The sequence below is a fragment of the Sebastes fasciatus genome, chromosome 7, assembly GCF_043250625.1.
Source record: "Sebastes fasciatus isolate fSebFas1 chromosome 7, fSebFas1.pri, whole genome shotgun sequence".
Lineage (NCBI taxonomy): Eukaryota > Metazoa > Chordata > Actinopteri > Perciformes > Sebastidae > Sebastes > Sebastes fasciatus.
In genome coordinates, this window is record NC_133801.1 from 21238822 (window position 1) to 21262131 (window position 23310).

Genomic DNA, 23310 nt, shown 5'->3' on the forward strand with positions numbered 1-23310 from the left:
TCACAACTACCAGACACACTACGACTCACTCTCTCTCCGGCTCACTCTCTATAGATCAACTATAGGTGAGGAAGACGGGTTTTGTTTTTTTTGTTTTTGGCCGATCAGGCTTTCATTCAAGCCAATTTGCATTTGCAACAGTTCTGCTTTGAGTTCAGAGGCCTTCGATTAAGTAAAGCTACGTCATTAACGAAGCCAAGCCTCAAACGCAAATGTGTGTTGTATCAATATTTGCTCATGTTCAGTGCTGAGCACACCTTCATGACATACCAACGGGAGACAAAGAGAGGGCAATGCCGTTATTTTTGCTTTATTGCTCACTTTGACCAGTAAATTCCGGTAAATTCCACAACTGTGTAACAGATCCCTGATCTGCTTTTTGATTTGTTGCATAGCTTGGGCTTTTCTATCAACTCTCTCTTTGAAAGATCGGCTACACAATGACTTGAAATTTGCAATGTACCCTGCCAGTTAGCATTACAGTGCAAAAAGGCAACTAAAAAAACGGTGATAGTGGTTCTGATACAAAACCAGAGATCAACCGGTGACATTAAGTGCATGTTGGGATAAGTACTAACTAACTCCCCTTTTATCAGAGAGCGATTCACAATCAGCGATGACATGGCGTCACAGATGCAGCAGATAAACACAGACACACACAAACTTAAAGGGCCACTCCGACGATTTTACAGTCTGTAAGGGAGCTTTAAGGCTGTGTCTGAAATCACTAGTCACTACTCCGTATATAACAAACACTCAATAGTTCACTCTGTAGGGAGCAGTAAATTTAGAATTCAGACAATTATGAATGATCGTCATTTTGCGTCATCATTGCTGTAGAATGACACAATGGTAATTTACACATCTATAAAATGCAATGAATACAATTTTTTTTGTTCTATTGTTGGAATGTTTGAGGGCACTAAATAGTGCACAAATGTCCCACTCTGAATTCAGACACTATAAAATGACAGAGTAAAATTTGTGCACTATATAGTAAATAGTGATTTTGGACACAACCAAAGTCTGAAAAAACAAACAAACTTGGGGTGTTGGGTGTAAAAGGTGTATTTGCCAGCCAGGGAGGGCCTACCAAAAGACCCTATCCAGTTGTATTATGGGAAATGTAGGATCCAGTGTTTTAGGGTTTTGACTTGAGACTATTGGTGCCTTCAAATAAGGTCGTGTTTACCGTGGTCACGAGAAGAGTCCATATGAACGCCCCCCTCTTGCAGTATTCACCACCTTGTGAGTGGAAAGTTTCTGAAAGCTCCAAGTTCACGAGTTGTGACAGGTTTGTTGACGTTGTCAGAAATGGAGGAGGCTATGGAAGTTAATTTTTCGGTACATAATAAATTCATATATTATAATTTTAGTCGTAAATTGTTTATCTCTCCAGGTCTGATGAAAATGTTGGTATTCCCAACGGCCTCATCTTTTTCCTCTGCCATTATGCCTTTGCCTACTTCATTATGTTACCCTCTTGCTAGCTTGCTAAATTGTTAGCCTCTGTGGCTTCTAGACGCCGACAGTAACGTTAATATTGCCGTTGCTTAGCAGCAGCGGTGTTCTCACGACTTAACCACTTGAACGCCAAGCATATCGTGTACACGACTTCCCGTGTTGTAAACACAAACTCACAAGTTTTATTTGAAGGCACCATTAACCAGTCAGTGAGGGTCTACCAAAAGAGCCTATCAAGTTGTATTATGGGAAATGTAGGATCCAGTGTTTTAGGGTTTTGACTTGATACTTAAAGTCATAATCGGCCTCTGCTGCTTCGATTACAACCATTCTCTTTTTAATCTGTCTCCAACAAGTTTTTTAATGGAAGTGACAAACTGAATCGCCAAAATGCCCCTTTAAATTTCTGCAGTTTAAAAGTCATGATGAAAGAAGAGAGTCCAGTTGTATTTTGTAGTGAGGCGAGCATGCAAATGTACAACCCATGTATAACCCTATCATGCAAAACCCAGAGGTGGTATATATGCACTCACACAGGACATAATGGTAAGAAAGACAAAAAAACAAATAGGACAGACAACATTTCACAAGACGTTTCACAGCGAGGGTGTGAAAGTAATGTACAGTCGTGTGTCTAATACCATGGGGTAAGGCCAGAGGGTTTGGGATGTAAAGAAGATAGTAAGGCTCTGATTTCCAGATCATTTCATTAAGATCTTCATGTTTTCAGTCTTGATTAGCTGAGGTGATGGACCGCTGTGGTTCAGGATGAACGTGGTGTAAAGAAGGGCTCAAGGTGCACCGGGAGACAAACAGGAATTGTATGGGGACTCGTGCTAATCCACCCAGTCGCTGCCCTTTTTTACCTCCATGTTCTCTCCCTCTTTTAGTTCATGAGTGCCACGGTGCTCTCAGGCTGGCCGCCAAAGAGCCCAGAGAAGAACTTCAGTGCAAGGTGCACGTGGATGGGCACAAAGACGTACGAGGTGTAGATCACCATGGCGATGGCGGAGAAGAAGACGGAGTTGAAGATGGACTTTTCCCAGGGCTCCAGGACATAGATGCCGGTGATGAGCAGGTACTGGTAGTAGAGCCAGGCTAGGTACTCCCAAAAGTTCTTGAAGTTCATCTTGCAAGCTGGACAGAAGGGAAACGGAGGTGGAGTGTTGTGAGATCCAAGCCGTAAGAAAGAAGATGGTATGAAGAAGGATGAAAACACAGTGGAGAAGGTGAGGGAGGAAGACAGAGAGGATTTTGAGGAGAGTGATTACAAGAATTTAAAGTGAAAAAGGGAAAAATACTCCACTATGTACAAAAGGATTATTTTATAAAGCTTGCATTATGTCACAATAACAAGTTTATTTTAAATCACGAATGCTAATAGGCTACTCTCCATACACAGCTTAAGATATGTTCTGCATAGACAACTGGGAACACAATGGAAAATAATCCTTGTAAGGAAACAAAAATAGCCCTTGTGGCTATGTGTTTATCAATAAGGAGATGTGAAAGGGAAATAGAGGCACACGTCTAGAGACCCTCCAAACCCGCAGCAGAGCCCTGCGAGAGCAATCAAGCAGCCCTCATGGGGTCTCAGATCAGGATTAATCTGTGTGGGTCGAGAAACACCAATGAAATTAAACCCAGGGGGTCCCACAAGAACATATAACAGTACTTATTTTCTTAGCCCACTTAAACACATGGGACACTTACAAATACGTTTAAGCTGCTATTCTGAGGAGGGCAATAAATGAGCAAATGGTTTCCCTCCCCCAGAGAACATGCATGCAAAAGCCAAAACATAAACTTAAAAGGATGAATTAACACTTGTTTTGCACGGGATACAGTGTTTGCAATCAGTGCAACATCTTGCAGCATGAAGCTTTACATGGCTGCAGGCATTAACAGGTACAGTAGGAGGCTGGGTCAACAGATGGCTACAAGTGCAGGTGCACTCACCTGGAAAAACACCATAGGCACTTTTTCAATAGCTACAGTTTACCGGATGCAACCAAATCTGTAACATGTTGTTGTACTGCCAATGTCTCCCTGATTTGTGTGCCTTAGGGTGTTGTCTGTGTTTTGTTTATTTATTTATTCATGTTTTTTTTGTTTTGTTTTGTTTTCCTTTCACTACTTATGTTTTTTTGTATTTGCTTGTCTCCATTTTTGTTTGCCCTTAGTTCCTAGTATTGTCTGTTTTTGTTGATATATATAAAAAATGAGGCATGATACACACCCCACAAAAGTCTGTATCACTGACATGCACATTCTTCTTAATAAAGATATTTGAAATAACATGTTGTTGTACTGAAGTTACAACAAGCAAAAGCACATTTAGATGTTGATCAGCATCCTTTAATGTGAATTAGGATGATTGTATTAATTAAAATGTCTTGATAAATAGCTCAATTAACAGGTTTTACGCACAAAAGAACTCCAGTTTAACTCCCTGTCATGATGATATAAATGTGCAATGATCTGCACGTTTAAGAGGGGATATATCAGCTCTTGAGCGCGTTTATTAGAAGCTTTACATGGCTGCAGGCATTAACAGGTAAGAGGCGGGGTCAACAAATGGCTACAAGTGCAGGTGCACTCACCTGGAAAAACACCACTTTTCAGTTTACAGGATGCAACCAAATTGACTTCTTTAACATGTTGTTGTACTGAAGTTACAACAAGCAAAAGCACATTTAGATGTTGATCAGCATCCTTTAATGTGAATTAGGATGATGCATGCATTAATTAAAATGTCTTGATAGAAAATGGGAAAAAATGGATTAGGTATAGAAATAAAGACATGAGCACTGTATAATTGTATTGACAATACTGTAAGTTAATGGAAAATGTTTTAATAAGAAAATAACCCTGTATACTGCATCATCAATTGTAAACTGAACCCCTCGCTGCACTGTTGCACGTTTTGTTGTTATATTTGTGTTTTATTTGTGTATGCATAAAAGCAATAAAGACTAAAGTGACAAAAACAAAATAAATAGCTCAATTAACAGGTTTTACGCACAAAAGAACTGAATTTTAACTCCCTGTGAAGATGATATAAATGTGCAATGATCTGCACGTTTAATAGACAGACTATTAGAGGGGATATATATCAGCTGTATTGTGTAATAACTGAATCCAGATATTGAGACTCACCCCAAGCAGCCGCCGTGAGATCCCTGGATGGATATCTACACAACTGATGGAGATAATTACAGGACGAGCCACAGACACAGACAACAGCCACAGCCGCTCCGCTGCTTTGTGTCAACCAGAAAGCTGCCTTGCCTATATGTAGTAGGTCATGCAGACTGTGAGAGAATGACACCACACCCACCAACCTTACACTCACCTGGCTCACAGATCATGCAGGTGGAGTGACCGAGGAGAGGCACAGGGGGAGTCGGTGTTTATGTGGCTGCAGCTCTGTTTCAGCCATGCACAGTTCTTTACTTTCTCTTTAAACTTTTATTTTCTCAGTCTGTGTTGCCTCCTTGTGTGCATCCTTGTCCCACCACCACCATGCTGCTTGCAGCCAGACACTGCGCCGCAGCACCTCCTCTGACGTAGACAGCAGCAGCAGCAGTAAGATGGAGAAACAAGCAGAGACAGCTCAGACAGGCATCACACTGGTATATGCACATATACTGCAGAGTATAGGGATGTAGGAGTTTATAGTCGGGCTATTATATGGACAACAAATATTGAACCAATATGAAATTATGACAGCTTAATATTCATCTGCAGTCTTTGCACAGTCCAGCTGTCTGAAACTAAATCATTCACAATAGTGATGGGAATTCAGGCTCTTTTTAGTGATCCAGATCATTTGGCTCAGCTCAGCTCACCAAGAAGAGCCGGCTCTTTCGGCTCCCAAACGGCTCTTGATTTTACCACTTCTGCCTTTTATAATTCAGCCAAATTTAGCTTCAGCTGTTTGACCTATGATTAGTATGTGTGCACATATATCACTTAAATTATTCAATATAATTATACTAAACCTTATAATTTCCAAAATGCCATAATTTTACATGCTGCTTCGTTTCCGACTGTCACTCATCTTGCCTGCTATTCGCGCACCGCACTCCTCTCTCTCTTTCTCTCCTCCTCTTCCTCCTGCTCTGTACCTGTAGACCGTCAGCGCGCTGCCCCGAGCCCGCACCCGCCCCGGCCCGCCCCTTCCTGCTTGATGGTATGATCCTTATCTTTCATCACCTGATTGGTTGCACGGACGTCATTAACACAACAGTCAGTCACAGTCAGTGCATGGAGTGCCCGTGGCGCGGAGAAGATCATCCTATCATTCTGCCTTGAATTAAGTAAAGAAAAAAGAAAAAGAAAAAGCGGCTCTCGGACGGGAGCCTGCTGTTATCGGTCACTTAAAGAGCCGGCTCTTTGAACCGGCTCGTTCGCGACCAACACATCACTAATTCACAAACAGTCCTGCTTCTCTTTCTCTTTATTTACTTTATGCAAAGACTAAATAAGAAAAATAAACAAACTATAAAACACCTGGACCCACTTTCATGATAAGAATATTTTGCAGGCTGCAGGAGTGTTTGGATAAGATCACATTTATGGCAGAGGTTCTCAATCTTTTTTTCAGCCAAGGACCGGGAGCCAAACCCGGTAGACCGGGGGCAATTGTAACATCTCAAATATCTCCAATCCGAAATAAAAATTTCAAAAAAAGATTGTTGGTATTGTGTTTCGTCAAACCACGGGATACGTTGATTGTTGACGTTTCTCAACCAAAAAAACTTTTCATGAATACCTTTCATATCAGCCTCATATCTCGCTTGCAGAAACACACAATGATACATGGTTAATGTCGTGAAACGATTGGTTAGGTTTAGGCAACAAAACTACTTGGTTATGGTTAGAAAAAACATCATGGTGTGTTCAAATAATACATAATGTAACGTAGCAACCATAAAAAGTAACTACATGAATAAATAACAACCCTTAGCAGACTTTCTTACGTAACGTTACGTAACAAGCGTAACAATATGTAAACAACGGTAATTTTGGTTTCACACGGGATATTATCAGCGATCTGCTGGGAGAAAGTGTATTTTTAAAATTTTAATATTATTTGTTGAACTATGAAGCCTTTTGTAAAAATAAATAAATAAAAATGATATGATCATTTATTCATTTAATGAATCTGAAAACTTTTCACGGACCCTCTAGCAGAGTGCCACGGACCCCTGTGGGTCCCCGGACCCCACTTTGAGAATCACTGATTTATAGGACCAGTTCTCTCCAAGTCTTTTTGGAGACTTTTTAGCAATTTTGGGAAAAAAATCATCTCTCCTCTTTTGTCTTCATCTTGGTGGCAGATACAGTATATGATTATGTATGATAATTATGAATGATGATGCTATATTGAATACAGGAACTCCGGATCAGAGAACTGACTGGTCAGGCACTGAATCCGTATTACGCACAGAGTTGACTAACTATAACGAAAAACCATCAAAAGCCTATATGCACACTCAGACACAAAACATATATTCAGAACTTAACTTTCAATGTGAACAAAGGCCGAGGAAAAAACGTTTTCCTGATTAAATATGAATAACTTGAACCTTCAACGAGGACAACCGAGAGAAAAAACGCACAACACAAACACCCCTGAAAAAGAAATTCAAGTATAAGCTGAGAAGTCGTCCCTTTTGTTTTGGGGCAATCAGACATACAGTTAGGAAATCTTATCTCCTATCTGCTCAAGGTTTGCTGACCTGCTCAGTTTGTGCACTTGACAACACTATGCATTATTGATGTGTAAACACGGGCAGTGCCGCCGTGGCGCACCGGTTACGCATGGATACCCTCGACGTCACAAGGATGAAGACTGCTTTAAAAATGCCAGACATATTGCATTTGTAGTATAAATATGGACTGCCTTTACATAAACTCTCCTGACGTGCTCCGCTTCATGTATTTCGGAAATCAGTATTCAAATCGGACTCCTCAGGTGTTGTTGGGAATCAAAGCTCAAACAACATGCCAGTGGTGTTCTTATACTGAGAGAAAGTGGGTCTGTAATAGTAGAAAAAAGAGGCAAAGCATTTGGGTCATAAGGGCTCAGTTTGTACACAAGCAAAGATGCTGAGAAAATCAGGTCAACAGGAGGGTGATCGGAAAAAAAGGAGAACCCCTACTCTACGTTGTTGTTGCCCAAACCCACACACACACACGCACCCAGAGGAGATTCAACTCATTCACTTTCCCAAGTAGATCTGATTACCGTTAACAACCAGCTCAGGTTTGTGAAAAACAAGACCGGGCCGCCTCCTCCTCCCTCTGTGAGACATGTCACACAGACCACTACACCTTGTGATACACACATTCCTCTCAGATCACATAAAGCTTCACCTCAGTAGGTCTGCACAGCCACGCAACAAACCTGGCGACAAAGAACCTCTTAAAACTAATTCCTAAATTAAATTTAAAGTATTATGGTTTTACATTATCTAAATCATCAGGGATCATCCAACAAAGTTTTAAATTAAAATTGATATAAATTCTGCTCTTTAAACCTTTTTGAAACTACTTCTAAATGGCTTTTTAAGGCAAACTGCTTCACACAAGGTACTCTCCACCTTTTGTTCCCACAGTTGCTCAAAAATGTCCTCGACCATGTACAGTCTTAGGATTTGATCATTATAAGTTGTTATATATAATAACTACCTTCTGTTAGAATAAAGGTATACAGGAAAAAAGAAAATTAACTGACTTTTGTAGACTTTTTTGCTTGATTGTTTTTTTTATTTTTCCTTTTTCTAACAGACTATGTTGTAATTTAAATTATTAAATTGTGTTTTGTTTTAATCCTTTCATGAGCACAAAATATCAAGTGCCAAGGTTACATACTGAATATCAGACAATTTAAAATCTGCCCAACATTTTTTAGCTATTACGTTACTTATTACTACGAATTAATAACGTGTTACTAGTTCGAACCCCTCATTTGACAACTTCATTGTGGGTGTAACGTGTCCAAATGTAAATGTGTCATTTTGTAAATATAGAGTGGATTCAAGCACAGATGAAGAATGGATGTGTGTCTGTTTGTGTAGGAACTGTTTACACATGAGCCACGGCACCAATCAGTTGCAAAAATCACAGATCATTTGAGGACATCATTGTTACTCAGAGCAGCCTTGATTCTAATTTGTATATCAGAGCAGACAGCACTCTCTCTGGATGACGAGTCGGTGCAGCTGGGTGAGTATTTGAATAATGCCCATTAACCGACTCGGCCTGGTTTACTACAAGTGTGGCTATTTGCATGCATTACTTCTCTTTTGTTGATGGCCCAAAGCTCCCTCTGGTGGATATGTACAGCAGAGAACTTGACAAAGAAATCACTGCGTCCCAAATTCAACACTACATACTGATTCTACACAGGTTTTCAGTATGTAGTTTGTGCAAGAGACAAAATTTGAGCTGTTGATGCACACTATTCTCCCACAGGGCACAAAGGAGGAGCTGCTCACAGCTGGTAAAAAATCTAAATACAAGTGTGGATGGTGGTGAAACAGCTCCAAAAAATCTTGGAAAATAAGTATTAAATCTTTATGAAGTTTAATTTGCAGTAGTTTTCAAAAGTTGCAGGTTTATTGCCATCTGACGTCACACGTGTTATATAATTTCTTTTAGATGCCAGTGCAGAAAATATCTGAAAAGTTTGCTTTAGGACAAATATTTATTTTGATATAGTGAAATAGAAGCATACCATTTCCACATCACTACAAAGTGTTATATGAGAAAGAGAGAAAAGAGTACTTTAGAAACATATTTGTTACTGAGTGGCACCATTATAACCCACAGTTTATAGGTTTTACCTGTAATGAGTCATTACATCACAGTCTGATGAGCTGTGGATTTTTTCCTGTGTGTTTTCTTTAACATTATTTGTCAATGGTCCAAGCAGTTCAGCTCTGTGTGTAATTTTATCATTAGCGGGCCTGTATTTGACAGATAAGCTGTCAGTGTCACACAGGCGGGATGGCGACCGGCTATTCGGTCAACATGTCGGCGCCCTCTTCTCCTGTTGCATCCGTCAGGGTGAGTTCCTCCAGCATCTCCGCCAGGGAGACGCGTGGTGCTCCGTCATCTTCATTGTCGCTCTCCACTGGGATCTTTGACGCGTCTGAAATACAAAAAAATCAACCTCTGTTCATTAACTATCCAATACATCATCTATAGGCATCTTAAGCAGCCATTGACAGCAAATGAGCTGCCTCTCAGCTAAGCTGCAACAGTGGAAACAAACATATCACCAGAAGTGTCTGTCTGGGGATACTGGTGCAGTGAAAAGTCTGCAGTGTGCAGCTGCTCACCTCTGTAGATGTTAACATTCTTCCTCAGCGCCTCATCCTCCTCAAGGTCCTCAAGGAAGTCCTGGTATTGTCTGAAGACAGAAAAGCAAGTTAAAGGAAAACCCATGTGGAACGACATTGCGATTATTATTATTGCCTGTGTAGCCATCCCTTGTGCCATACAGCTACATTGGTGTCCAAAAACTATTAAAACACCTAACTGAGCCACACTATTGGGTTCTATGTTTTTCATCCTGATGACGCATGGCGATGGGCACTGTAATTTGAATTGAGTCAATCCAACCAACACCGCTGCTGCTGTAAATACTCACTAGAGCACCAAATTTGTATTACTCCAAGTCTGAAAATAGTCCCCAATTAATGCAGTATTTAATCAAGCCGTATCCTTTAAAGAGGACTAGTTAAACATCAGAACAAACAACAGAAAATGTCAGGCTTTAAAGAAGCTTTAAATTGTTCGCTTTAAGAGAATTCAGAAAACTCTGCTACCTCTCATCATCTGTGTCCATGCCTTCACGGTCTCTGTCCATCTCGTGCAGTTTCCAGTTCCTGCGCTTCACCCTCCTGCTGCGGTCGAAGCTCTTCTTGATCAGCACCTTAGAGGGTCCGCATTCAGGTTGTACAAATTAAAAAAACACCACAACCCATTGTCTACATACTTTTCTTATGTGATGTCATGTCTGAATGTAGTATTTTTTTTCAAGGATGTGATCAGATATAAATCAGTATTTTATGTTGCCACTAGAGGTCAGTGTTAATCAAGTCGACAATAGCTACGTAAAGGGATCATGGAAGCCCGAGTTTATTCACTGAGGAGTTGAGTCTTACCACATCAGGAACGTGGTGAGGGTTCATCTTATTCAGGTACTCGTCGTTGACGTTGGAATTGGCGAAGTCAAATCTGTAACGTGAGAAGTAAATGTGCCATGAAGTGTAAAGCTCACAGACTGCGATGAGTCTTAACTGCCAACCGGACCAACGTACTCGTACTCACCCCAGCACCAGGTCTCCGATGTTGAGCAGGTGGCCCAGGAATGTGCGGCAGTGATACTGCTGACTGGTGTTCATCTCTGATGTTTTCTGGACCCACACCTCAGCCAGGATGTGCTGTAACACGCACAAATACACACAGGGCAGGGGAATATAATTGTAGGTTAAAGCCATTAAAACATTAACTTGTTCCTTTCTTCCAGCTTGTTCAGACAGTTGCATCGATACTGATGCAACATTCAGCGGAAAGAGAGAGCGCCCAGTCTCCCCACAGAACTCATCCCCTGCGCCATCGAAACAAACACTCCAGTGTGTTCCTGTCGTTTTGGCTTGAATCCCGCGTGCAGGCTCTGAGATAATGTAATGCTTCGCTATTAATTTCTGTTCTGTTCTGCAGCGACACGCACAAACACGCCCTCACCTTATTGGACCTCATGCCGGCTCCAGCGCCCAGCTTCTGGTTTCGGATGATGTCGGTGTCCATAACGATGAACTCCTCCAGTTGCCGTGGGTTACCGAGACTGCTGAAGGGGTACCGCCAGTATGTGCTCCCATCCACCTCGGCAACTAGTGAGTTAAGAGATTATTGATGCATTTATTACTGACAGTTCTACTAAGATAAGACAAGTCATTAGAGCAGGCAGCCAAAAAACGTGACGCAACTTCTCGTTTTTACTTGACAGATAAAGTACTTGAAAAATGAGATAAATCACATACATAATTTCGTCCACCGTTATTTCACAGACAGCTTTTCAAGTAATGAAACATTTGAACATTTGTTCCTTCGTGTAAAAGCCTCATGGGTCCTAAAAGTATCATCTGATTTATCTGTCAATGAGTTTTTCTATCTGTTAATATTCCAAATAAACCCGACAGAATGACGTGTTTCTGTCTAAATTGCGAGTAAACTGTAGCAGACAAACAGCAATGCAAATATTTTTAATACTCGAGTTAATTGCCTACAGCCGCCCAAATCTGCCGAACAGAGCTTTGCCTCGAGGCTGTCTCGGCTATTCAGCTTGCTCAAAAACTTTCTGCAACAAAAATAGCCTGCTCTTTGAAGAGTAATTAAAAGCGTGTGTGACGCTCTCACAGAATGTCAGAATTCTGTCGAGGAGCGTCTCAGCCTCTCACATAATGAGTGATTACACAGAGGAAACACATCGTCGCTAATTGTCAGCATTCTTGTATTGATTAAGCCGACTTGGCTGTGACAGCACGTAGAAAATCTGTCTTTTTGTGGTTGTGTCTCATGCTGTGCTGTGACTGGGAGCAGAGGGAAGCTGTTGAGTTAGACGGCTGTGATGTACACGTGGTCAGCAGACGGGGCAGCTTAGAACAGCAATGAGGGGTTTCACTCAAGCACTGATTCAGTTATATCACCATGGTAACATACAGGAAATTATGTTTCTTGTTAAACACTCACAAATGCATAGATATGCAAAACCTGTGGCAGTGATTACCAAATTGTTAATCATAAAATTCAAAACTACAATACCACAAGACCTTAATAAAGAGTAGATGTGAAATAATAAGTCAATCAACAGAAAATTAATGGGCGACTATTTTGATAATTTAACTGTTCAAGTCATTTATCAAGCAAAAATGCCAAAAATGATCCTATGTGACTTATGTGATAGTAACAGAATATCTTGAGTTTTGGACTGTTTGAGGACATCACAATTGTTTTTTAACAATTTTCTGACAAAACGATCAATCAACTAATCGAGAAAATTATTTTCACATTAAAATTACTGAGAGGAACTTTCATTTTGAGCTTAGCGGTCCCTGTGGACAAAAGAGGAGGAGCCGCTGCTGCTGGGAGCGGAGCTCTCCACCTCCCGCCGGAGCTCCGACTGCAGGTTGAAGGCGGAAGCGAAGTCGGATCTGGGTCTGTCCGCGGTGGGCTGGTCGCTGCCGAAGGCCCCGCTGGAGTCTGAGTTGAAGGAGTTTCTGATTTCTCATGATTTCGTCGGAATCGGACCCGGTGGCACCGATGACATATAGATATAGAGCATTAAGAATAACTATATAGAAATAGCCAATCTTCTCTCTGAAGGTCTTGTTCAGTTATGTAGGTCATATAGAGGCATCAGTTTTACATTGAGACTGTTTCATAACCAGTTAAAAGTTCCTCGTGGTAACTTTAATTGATAATGTTAGTTGCAGCCCCAATGAAATGAGTAGTGTAATCTAGAGCTTCAACTAACGATTATTTTCATGATCAAATGTCAAAAAATCTCCCTTTGCTGTTCCTTTGAGTCCGAGGTAATGTCTTCAAATTACGTGTTTTCTCCGACCACATGAGAAGCTGGAACCAGACATTGTGTTTGATTTTTCATTGACAAATGCCTTAAATAATTAATCAATGCTGTCAAATAATTTTCTGTTGATTGACTTATTGTTTCAGCACTAGTCTTATTAAATTATAGATTTTGTTTACTATAAGCAACAACAATGAGATGACAGTTAAGTTTAAGAATGTAAACTCTCCTCAGTGTACTGTATTAAAATAGACACTGAGCTAAACCTTGGACTAAGTTCCTCATTATAAAGCATGAAAAGCTTTGGAAACCTCTGACGTGTCGTGCATGAGGTCTTTCTATATATAGAGCTCACATTAATGCATAAATGAGTGTTGTGATTCAAACTACAACTCAGCTGACAATAACCAGATACACCCGACCGCAGCTATATTTAACCACAAAGGGTTCAGTAAGTTGTAGTTAAATTGGACTGTAGTGTCAGTTGGTCCTGTTAAAACTCAGCGGTACTCTTGGCAGTAGAAATACTCACTCTGCAGGGTGTTGGGATCGATGAGGTGGATGGTGCTGGTGACACGGACGCACACACACACTTGACCCATGTTCCCCAGGCTCTGCGCCAGCCGTGGTGAGAGGCACACTACGTTGTCCTGGAAACCAGACAAAACCAGACAACCCGGGGTCAAACTGAGGTCGCAGGGAAAGTGAAAAGACTTTGGACTCGCTATAGAAGTTCACAATGTGTCCGAAAAGAAAAAAAAGTCTTACATTAAAACACAATTATCTAATTAAGCTGTTGATATCTGTTGATGGCAAAACAAGCAAAGCACTATTCAGATTCCTGTTTTCATTTATTGAAAATACCCTGTATGACCCCTATCATTCAGTCATGCTATGAAAATACACCCAACTCTATGTATTGCTATTATAAACAGAACTAAAGCTACATGTCAAAAGAGATTAACTATTGAAAGTGAGGAACACATACACCTGCCAAGAATCTCTATCCCTACCTTGGTATTAATGTAAGGGTATATTAAGCTCCATTTATTATCACCTGCCAGTCAAAAACAAATATGACATGAAAGATTCTTGGCCAGCCTCAAGTTTCCATCTGCATATCAGCAGATCATAAGACAGCTTTCTAACACAACATGTTTTCCCCAAAACAACAGCGTGAAGGCTTCACAGGTGACGGGTAAAGAAATACGACCGCTCTGGCACGTATGAGGATGAGGTGAGCAGATGGATGGGTGTGCCTCAGCTCCAACAGGGGATTATTTGAGTGAAACAAAATCCAACTTATATTAAAAACAAAGCAATCACATTGCTGTGTACCTTGCAGACAGGTACGATCTCCATAGAGTAGGTGCTCTTATAGTTGTACGTGTTTGAATGGATGTCGTGAGAGATGAGGCGCTGGGATGTCTTTGACCTTAAAAATAGAAAAGAAAGTGTTTTTTGTTATCGTTATAGTTTGTTATAAGACAGAGACACAGCAGAGTTCATATCGTCCCAGTTGGACAAATTGCAACAACGAAAGGGCATGAATGTAAGAAGATGTTCCGCACACATGGAAAAGACTAGTGTGTTGTGCAGTCATCTGAACAGTTGAAGGTCACGTCAACATCTAAGTGATTTATTGTGTAACGTTTTGAGCTGTTTTTGCAAAATATAACACACACAGTGATAGGAGCACACAGGTAAAAGCATGTCATGGTGTGAATTCTGTTTTTTTAAGAGAGCTATTTTCTCTGTTCATGCAGTTTTTGTATTAGGACATTTATTCATTTCAACCCACATTTTGTTGGGCCTACTACCGAAATGTCTACCAGCAAATTATTGTTCTGTGACATTGCCACATTTGCTCATAAATGTCTGGATTGTTGGATGAAAATTGAAGGTAGGCAGTCATAATCAGTTTGAATCCTCTTGTGATTAGCATTTAAATTAGTATTTCCTTTAAAAAATGGGAATGTTGTTCTAATACGGACGCTCATGCGGTGCTCACTTGCAGGGCACGGTGCACTGGAGGAAGTCGACCATCTTCTGGGCGTGCTGCTTGGTGGCGTAGTAGAAATCAATCCCATCTGAGAGAAAGAAGAGAAATACCATCAAACACCTCCACCAATAAATTCATCAAAGGCGCAATCCACGGGTCGTCACCGTTGCAGAACGCATATGCAAGCAAACAACACACAAGAGCGCAGATGAACATGGGAGAAAATATGGCAGCCACATGTTGTAGTAACCTTCGTAAAGCTTTTAAGTCCTGCCGAGATATGGAGATGATTTAAATTAAACCGTCAGCCAAAACTCCACTTCACAGACACGTCCAACAAGAGCACAGAGAGCTGCTGCTGAGCTTTCACTCAAAGCACAGCATGTGTGCCTGAGTGTGTGGATGCCCGCGAGAGTGTGTGTGTGATGTAGCAGTTAGCATCTCTAAATAGGGTACGATTCAAGCTTGCATTGCAGGAATCTGGTATGGCATGCCTGCTCTGATTACAGCACGCTGATTAGATGCACAACGCATGCCCTCCTCTGAGGCCCACACTAGGACAGCTGTATGGACTGATTGGCGCCAGTGATAAGCATGCATGGCTTGCTGTCTGGTACGAGGTAATTAACACTCGACACATCATTATGTTCTCCTCAGTTCTAATCCACATTCGTTACGATGGCGACAAGTTTCCCACTTTTCAGTGTAATTTGGTTAGAGGCCCTAAGGAATGTAGCAGGCTCCTCCCTTTCAAAATATGTATACCATCATACGTGAAAAAAAATTTAATATATATATGTGATTAACCTACCATTGATTTCTTTGATGTTGAGGGCGTTCTGGTGGAGTTTGTGCTTGAGGATCAGCTGCTCTAGATAGTAGAATGTCTTTCTATGAACAGTCTGTAAAAGAAAATTCAGCATCATCAGTATCATACAGAGATTTCATACAGATCCTTCCAGCCCCCATTCCCCAATTATTTAAACATATATTGGTATGAAACTTGGCATCTGCCAAAACCTATCGCCACTTTTGACCTTTCAGAAAAACACTCATGTTAAGACCTTCAGCCCCCGAGGCCGTATTGATATTTCTACTTCCACTAAAAGGTGTAGTTGGGAAAACACATCCTGGGGGTAAAGCACTGCTGGTAAACAAGTGAGAAGGAGTTGACTGTTCATTATTTTAGTATGCTGTTAATTAGGGCTTTCAAAGCTAACGCGTTAAGGCAAAATTTGTTTTAACACCACTAATTTCTTTAACGCATAGACGCAACTTGCTATTTTTGGGTTGTAGCGGGCTCAGTTTTGAAGCTAGAGTGAAGATACTGGTATCATATGAAACTAGAAAACAAATAATCCATTGGTACAAACTATGTCATACTAGCTTTTTTGGCGAGGAAAAACTGGCATGTCCATTTTCAAAGGGGTTCCGTGACCTCTGACCTCAAGATATGTAAATGAAAATGGGTTCTATGGGTACCCACAAGTCTCCCCTTTACAGACATGCCCACTTTATGATAATCACATGCAGTTTGAGGCAAGTCATAGTCAAGTCAGCACACTGACACACTGACAGCTGTTGTTGCCTGTTGGGCTGCAGTTTGCCATGTTATGATTTGAGCATATGTTTTATGCTAAATGCAGTACCTGTGAGGGTTTCTGGATAATATTTGCCATTGTTTTGTGTTAATTGATTTCCAATAATAAAAATATACACATATTTGAATAATGCAAGCATATTTGCCCACTCCCATGTTGATTAAATACTTGACAAATCTCCCTTTAAGGTACATTTTGAACAGATAAAAAAAATGTGTGATTAAATATTTGAATCGATTGACAGCCCTACTGGTAATGCAAACTTCCTGTATAGTTGCTTCACAGTAAAAGCTTTTCAGTGAGGAGAAGTGACTCTGTCTTATATTGTGAAGTAACTGCTGAAGGCATCAAGTCACCGAGGGTAGCTTATTTTATTTTAGCTTAGTTAAGTGTTGACAGAGGCTGAGGGTTGTAATCTATAATTGGAGTGAATTCGCCTGTTGCTGAGTAATCATCTCATAAGTCTACGGTCTCCGTAGCACCGCAGTTAAGCATGGTTTACCTCCACAAATCAGTGATGAAAGATAATGTGCAACCCTAGGATTTACAGTTGTATTTCCTGCCAAATACCAAGTTTCTTTTACATAAAACCTACACACACAGCTTCAGCTTTTAACATGCAATTGCCAAATTAACACAAAATAACAGGATTGTGAAAAGAAAGAGTAAACCAAGTTCAGTTAAAATGGAAAAATGAGAGGAACCAAAATAAACACATTCTAAAAAGGAGTGAAATACGGGGTCACAATTATGGGGTGCAGAAGCAAACATGCAATCGGTCAACATTTTTGTGAATATGTGTATTCAGCCTTTGTAGCCCTTCATTATCAATTTACTTGCATGTGTGTTCACAGCCCTGAGTATGTGCAGTTTTTAAGCCCTTTTACAAACCTGGACAACCAGATTCACAGAATATACCCTTTGACAAAATAAAACTGCTTTTCAACTAGTCAATAAATACTTCCTAAAGCTAAGCATATAGCTTGCATGCACAGAGGATTTAAAACACATTTTAGAAATATATTTATTTATCGGATATGTCACTAAACAACAGACTCCTACCTTCTGTCTAACTTGAACCACGGCCTTCCAGAAGTCCTTGGCTTCCACACGGTGGCAGTCGTCACACATCTGGTACTGGATGACATACTCGACCACAAACACCTGCTGTAGGATAGCGCCATTCATCACCTGAAGAAGCAAAGACAGCAAGTTACACCTTGTGCTCCAATTGTACAGCAAACGGCAACAAAAACTCTGCGCTTAGAGTCATTTCAGAGCCATTTAGATACATCTGACCAGAGGGATCTGGAGACAGCATTACACAGAACCTACAACAGCACAAACAAAAGAACTGGCCCCGAGAAGCACAGGACTCATGTTCTCACTAAAGGTCAACAAGATGAGATGGCAGCCACACTGGCCAAACTCACCTCTCTCAAACACACAGACATCGCTCAGTCAAAAACAGACAACTCCTTTTCTCAATGTCACAGAATATCACTTATGTCATCTTGACATTATTATTTTCCACATATGTTGATCAAAAAGCTTAAATTAAAACATAAACTGTGTGTGCAGACAATCACCACCTGAAAAAAAAAAACTCTGACAGCATTTTAGATGTAAAACATGTTGGCTCTCTCAGGTCAGTTTTAATCCATTAGTTTTGAATGTCTCTCTCCCACACTTCTCCCTTCCACTCTGTTTTCTTACCTCTTTCTGGATGGTCACTTTCATCTTAATCCTTTTGGAGTGTGGCTCCGTCCACAGGAAGCCAGCATCAATGAGACGCACCTGTGAGGAGAGAGGTATTGTTGAATCTGAGACGTAGCATGATCCCCGATTGAATATTAACAAATACATCATAAATACTGTCGTGAACACGGTGCACATCGTCAGGTATATTGGGTGGACATACAATATTGTGATAATGCAATCCATGATAAAAAAAAGAATATAAATGTGAAGATTACAATGTTTATTTTTAGTTTGAACTGTTTTTGAGGCCATCATTTCTTAGTTTGTATTAGGTAGCTTTATATTATAATAAGCTCTGATAGAAATTAGTCCACTGTGTGTGTGTGTGTGTGTGTGTGTGTGTGTGTGTGTGTGTGTAAAAGCTAAATTAATTCATTTATTATAATTAGAAAATAAGTAGCTGAATAACAAGATGTGATTGAAAGCATCAAAATCAATATAGGGGACAGGGGACACCCTGGAATTCATACCTGCGATGTTCATGTACAGTTTTTGTGTCTTTTATCCAAGTGAATATATGCTATTTTATTTGTGAAGTTAAGTTAGAAGAATCACACTTACTTTGGTCATAGAGCTCTTAATTTTTTTCAGGCAAAGCGTGAGCAGTTCCCTGGACTCCAGGGCACACTTCATCCAGGTGGCTGGAGGCTGTAAGTACCTGCATGAAAAGGAAAGGTGTACATTCAAGCCTCAACAAAAAAAGTTGCACCTGTAAATGTTTTCTAGAGGGAAACAGTGATATAATTTGTGTACCACATCAAAAAAAAAATATGTAGGATTGATTTCTGCTTGTAAAAAAAGAAGAAGCGTGAAACAAACCTTTCACACTGCTTGCAGAAGTGTGCTGTGACCTGCTTGGGGATCCCCTCTGAGATGTCTACCTGAGTACGCAGGCAGGCTACACACATGTTGGCTGGATTGGGAGGAATGGGGACGCCACAGGTACAGCACAGGCTGAGGAGGGGAGAGGCAACATTGGTTAAAATTAGTGAAATAAATAACGATGTGTCATTTTACACCTTTGACTGGGTCAATTGAAGAATATGTTTTGGGAGTTTTTGACAACTATAATAAAGACAACATGTACTATACATCACTGCTGACCATTTCCTGAAGCATACAATAGTTTATTTTGTTGTGTTTTCTTCTATCTTTCTAGCAGTCATTGGTTTCTGTTCACTTTAACATGCTATACAAGTGAAAAGTCAGTACTATTTTACATGAGATCATAGCAATGAACATCTATGGATTTGCTAAAATTACATTAAAATAAACATAAGGTTTATGAACAGAGCTACAGAAGAAACTCCGGAGACTTTAGAGCAACTTAAAATGAAAAGATAACACCATAGGCTTGTGAATACAGCCTATGGTTTTGTGCGTTATAGCTTGTGAATGCACTGCTGCTGCAGTAATCAACTGTTGATTGTTTTCCAATAATCAGTGCTTTCAACTGTAATATAAGGGTATGATAAATAATCTTGAAAACTAAAAATGACCCAATGTTTACTATGACAAATTGCCAAATCTCCAGTCTATTTCAGTACAGAAATAATATTATTCTGTACTGAAATAGACTGTTATTCTTTGTGACCAACAGAGGAACGAATGTTTGCTTTAATACATCACTCAGTAAGGCAAATATGTGAACAACTTTTCTCATTGTGAACATTTTTACTTAGCAAACACAGGTAACACTAGTATCTTTAACGATGGCTGCATTCCATTTAGGTGTGCCATTGTTAGGGATCTTGGCATTGTGTGTACAGGGAACAGAGCAAGACACACAATACAAGAGATTGACAGAGGACATAAATGCAATTTGTTTACTTACATATTCCCCTGGCTGCTTGTGGCAGGAGCCTGCATGTACTCCATACTTGACAACTTGGCAGGTCAGTGAGTCTTTATGATCTCTGAGGAAACAAAAACATTACATATTTAACTGGCACAGCTTTGATAGTAACAAGACTGCTACAGAACAGACACCATTAGCTGGTAGCGAGCACTGTGAAACAACTACTAACATTATTTCTAACAGCAGATAAATAATATAACTATGGTTTTGTTGTTCACACTCAGAAACAAGTAAACAGTTGTATAAAGACTGCTACATCCTCCTGAGACACCGCCCATTGACATGTGTCCTCTGTAGTGGACATGTTGTCCACATGCATATCCTCTTACTCTTTTGACCTACTCTATCAACCCCTGGTGTATTGTAAAGAGGACATCCTAGGCTTTCCAGTCAATATGGCATGTGTGTTTTTTTTTAATCAATTTGAATGTATTCTTGGTTTAATATCACTCTACAGCCATAATCTGTTCATTTTTTAAAGTCTTTTCACACTGAAATAGTCCTGTAGTCCACTACAGTGGACAATAAAAATAAAGGTTAACAAGCCTAAATTGTTAAGATTTTCTTTTAACCCTAAATAGGAAGGAAATCACAAAAAAAAGTAATTGGAAGACACTTTTTTTAACTGTGTTCCCAGGAGGATATCATTAAAAAGATATCCTTCCTATTATGTGTAGAGCATAGGGGGAACAAAAACAAAACAAAAAGAAAACAAATGAGTAAAATATAAATATAATACAATATATACACATACCTATTAATAATATGAATAATAATAAAGATGATGATGTCATGATAATAATATCAATAATAATAATACCAACACTTACAATAATAAGTGAGATCAATAAATAAGTAAATAATAATAATAAAGAATTAATTTAATTAATTAATTCGAAGGTCATATATAATTATAACTGTGCATGTGTGTGTTGCAGATAAATAATATAATACTATGGTTTTGTTGTTCAAACACAGAAACAAGTAAACAGTTGTATAAAGACTGCAACATCATTAAACAGATGCAGTGCATGCTCTGTTAGCTGGCTAGCTGCTAGTTAGCATTAAAGGCTAAATTACTAGTTTTTATGAGTGTTTCTAAAAGATATTCGTGAAGAAAAGAGCACATTATGTCGACCAAATGTATTAGATAAGTATAACTGACACACGCGAGAGGTGACAACACTTACTGAGGTGATTTTGATGGTAAACCTGCGACACTCTGTGAAGTTGAGTCTCCACGTTTTACCCAGCGAGGACCAGAGAGGCTCGGTGACGTCATGCAGTACTCAAGGACCCCGGGCCAGTCTTTTGTTTGCCTGAATAAATATCTTTCAAAAAAACATTTTTAAAAGCTAATAAAAGATAACAAAAAAAAAATCATATTTGGCAGTAAATGATTGCTTTGACTAATCCACAGTACAAAACAACAGTATAAATACAACTGTTAAAAATTCGACATCAGAATAAAAGGCAAGGCAGCTTTATTTGTATAACACATTTCAGCAACAGGGCAATTCAAAGTGCTTTACATAAACATTCAAGAACATTGTGACAAAGTGCAAAAGAACATTAATACATAATTAAAATAGTTATAAAAACATTAAAGATTAAAGATTAGAAAATAAAAAAAGCTAAAAATAAAAGCTATAGGATAGAAGCTAAAATAGAGTATAACACACAAGAGTAAAAGCTCTAGTGCAGTATATAAGATCATTATCTGGTTTAATAAAAGGCAACAGCAAACAAGAATGTTTTAAGCTTTGATTTAAAAGAACTCTGAGTTGGAGTGGTCCTACAGTTTTCTGGGAGCTTGTTCCTGATATTTGGTGCATAAAATATAATAAGGTACGATTTGACACAAGGCTTTCAACCTATTGTAGGCTACTTAAAATATCATTTTAACAATGAACAGAAAAGAAAAAAATAAGGAAAACAAAAGAAAAGAAAAAGAGTGAAGTAACTTTTTCATGTCCCATTTAGATCGAAAGTGCTGACCTGCTGCAACATAATATGGCTGTCATACAAAATGTATTAGGCTAGATAATGTATATGACTATCTAAATCCAGGCTACGCCAGCAAAGTGATTGAATAACTTGAAGGTCCCATATCGTGCTCATTTTCAGGTCCATACTTGTATTTTGTGTTTCTACTAGAGCATGTTTACATGCTGTAATGTTAAAAAAAAACTTTATTTTCTTCATATTGTCAGTCTGAATATGCATGTATTTACCCTCTGTCTGAAACGCTCTGTTTTGGTGCATTTTGACAGAATTGCAACAGAATTGCAACAGAATTGCATTGCTAAACAACAGCTTGGGTCAATGTGTACTTCCTGTCAGCTGATGACATTCACATATACTGCAACCAGGAATAAACTGGTACACATTTTGAATGTTTGCGTTTAAAATTATGTTAAGGGTCTAAATATTGTATATTTGTGACATCACAAAAGGGCAGAAATCCTGACAGCTTATTTCAAATGCAGAGTTTCTGAATACGGGCTGCGTGTATTTCCCTGTGGATTGAGTGTTTCGATACTTTCACAGTATTTATATAGGACTTAAGCCTGCTTTATAATAAAGAAACATGAAAATCTCACTTTTTTATAATATGGAACCTTTAAATATTTTTGAGAGATGTACCATATTAGACCATATAAAATAGGATTTAGGAATCCACATGTGCATATATCTCATTTTTAATTAAACACACTGCCTGGTCCTATTTGCAAATCATTTGGCAACACTATTATAGTAAAGAGAGTCTTGTATTTATTTGACTGAATTAAGTATATTTGCTTCTGGAAGTTTTGTCTGAGTTAAGAGAGTTACTGTCTACAGCGTTTGATCATTGTTTGACCCCTCACAATTCAGAATACAGATCTGTTAACCTAAACATTCATAAACAAAACCTGAAGTGCATTTATTTCCCCCTTAACCATGGCCAGATTGTATATCCAATCTCTCAAACAGGCTCAATATTATGGTGCAATTTCCTCATTAAAACAAATAC

At 39.4% G+C, this 23310-nt stretch overlaps 2 protein-coding genes across 4 annotated transcripts; both read right to left on the reverse strand.

Moving 5' to 3' along the window:
- Positions 1-894: 894 nt before the first annotated feature.
- On the reverse strand, positions 895-5011 carry sptssb (serine palmitoyltransferase, small subunit B). 2 transcript variants are annotated; one of them, XM_074642210.1, is made up of 2 exons: positions 4820-5011; positions 895-2601 (listed from the first exon to the last, which is right to left on the reverse strand). In XM_074642210.1, the coding sequence occupies exons 1-2, from the start codon at positions 4833-4835 to the stop codon at positions 2351-2353; spliced, it is 267 nt and encodes an 88-aa protein (XP_074498311.1). In that variant the 5' UTR covers positions 4836-5011; the 3' UTR covers positions 895-2350. The 2 variants fall into 2 exon arrangements, with proteins under 2 accessions (XP_074498311.1, XP_074498312.1); XM_074642211.1 differs by lacking the exon at positions 4820-5011 and adding an exon at positions 4624-4789.
- Positions 5012-9167: 4156 nt separating this feature from the next.
- nmd3 (NMD3 ribosome export adaptor) lies at positions 9168-21623 on the reverse strand. Of its 2 annotated transcripts, none has more exons than XM_074642213.1 (16): positions 21485-21623; positions 20271-20352; positions 19256-19390; positions 18998-19094; positions 18392-18472; positions 17738-17866; positions 15886-15976; positions 15084-15162; positions 14411-14507; positions 13605-13722; positions 11230-11375; positions 10813-10925; positions 10647-10719; positions 10308-10414; positions 9819-9889; positions 9168-9628 (listed from the first exon to the last, which is right to left on the reverse strand). In XM_074642213.1, exons 2-16 carry the CDS (start codon positions 20312-20314, stop codon positions 9495-9497), a joined length of 1515 nt encoding a protein of 504 aa, XP_074498314.1. In that variant the 5' UTR covers positions 20315-20352; positions 21485-21623; the 3' UTR covers positions 9168-9494. The 2 variants fall into 2 exon arrangements, with proteins under 2 accessions (XP_074498314.1, XP_074498315.1); XM_074642214.1 differs by having other exon boundaries at positions 20271-20341; positions 21464-21581.
- Between the last annotated feature and the right edge of the window lie 1687 nt (positions 21624-23310).

What these genes read in the sequence shown, in the direction of transcription:
- nmd3 (XM_074642213.1), bottom strand. Translation starts at nt 20,314, where the DNA reads ATGGAGTACATGCAGGCTCCTGCCACAAGCAGCCAGGGGAATAT. An exon ending in AAGTGACCATCCAGAAAGAG is followed by an intron (nt 17,867 to 18,391) that starts GTAAGAAAACAG and finishes TTGCTTCTTCAG; the next exon opens with GTGATGAATGGCGCTATCCT. An exon ending in CGATCCCAACACCCTGCAGA is followed by an intron (nt 11,376 to 13,604) that starts GTGAGTATTTCT and finishes TTAACTCACTAG; the next exon opens with TTGCCGAGGTGGATGGGAGC.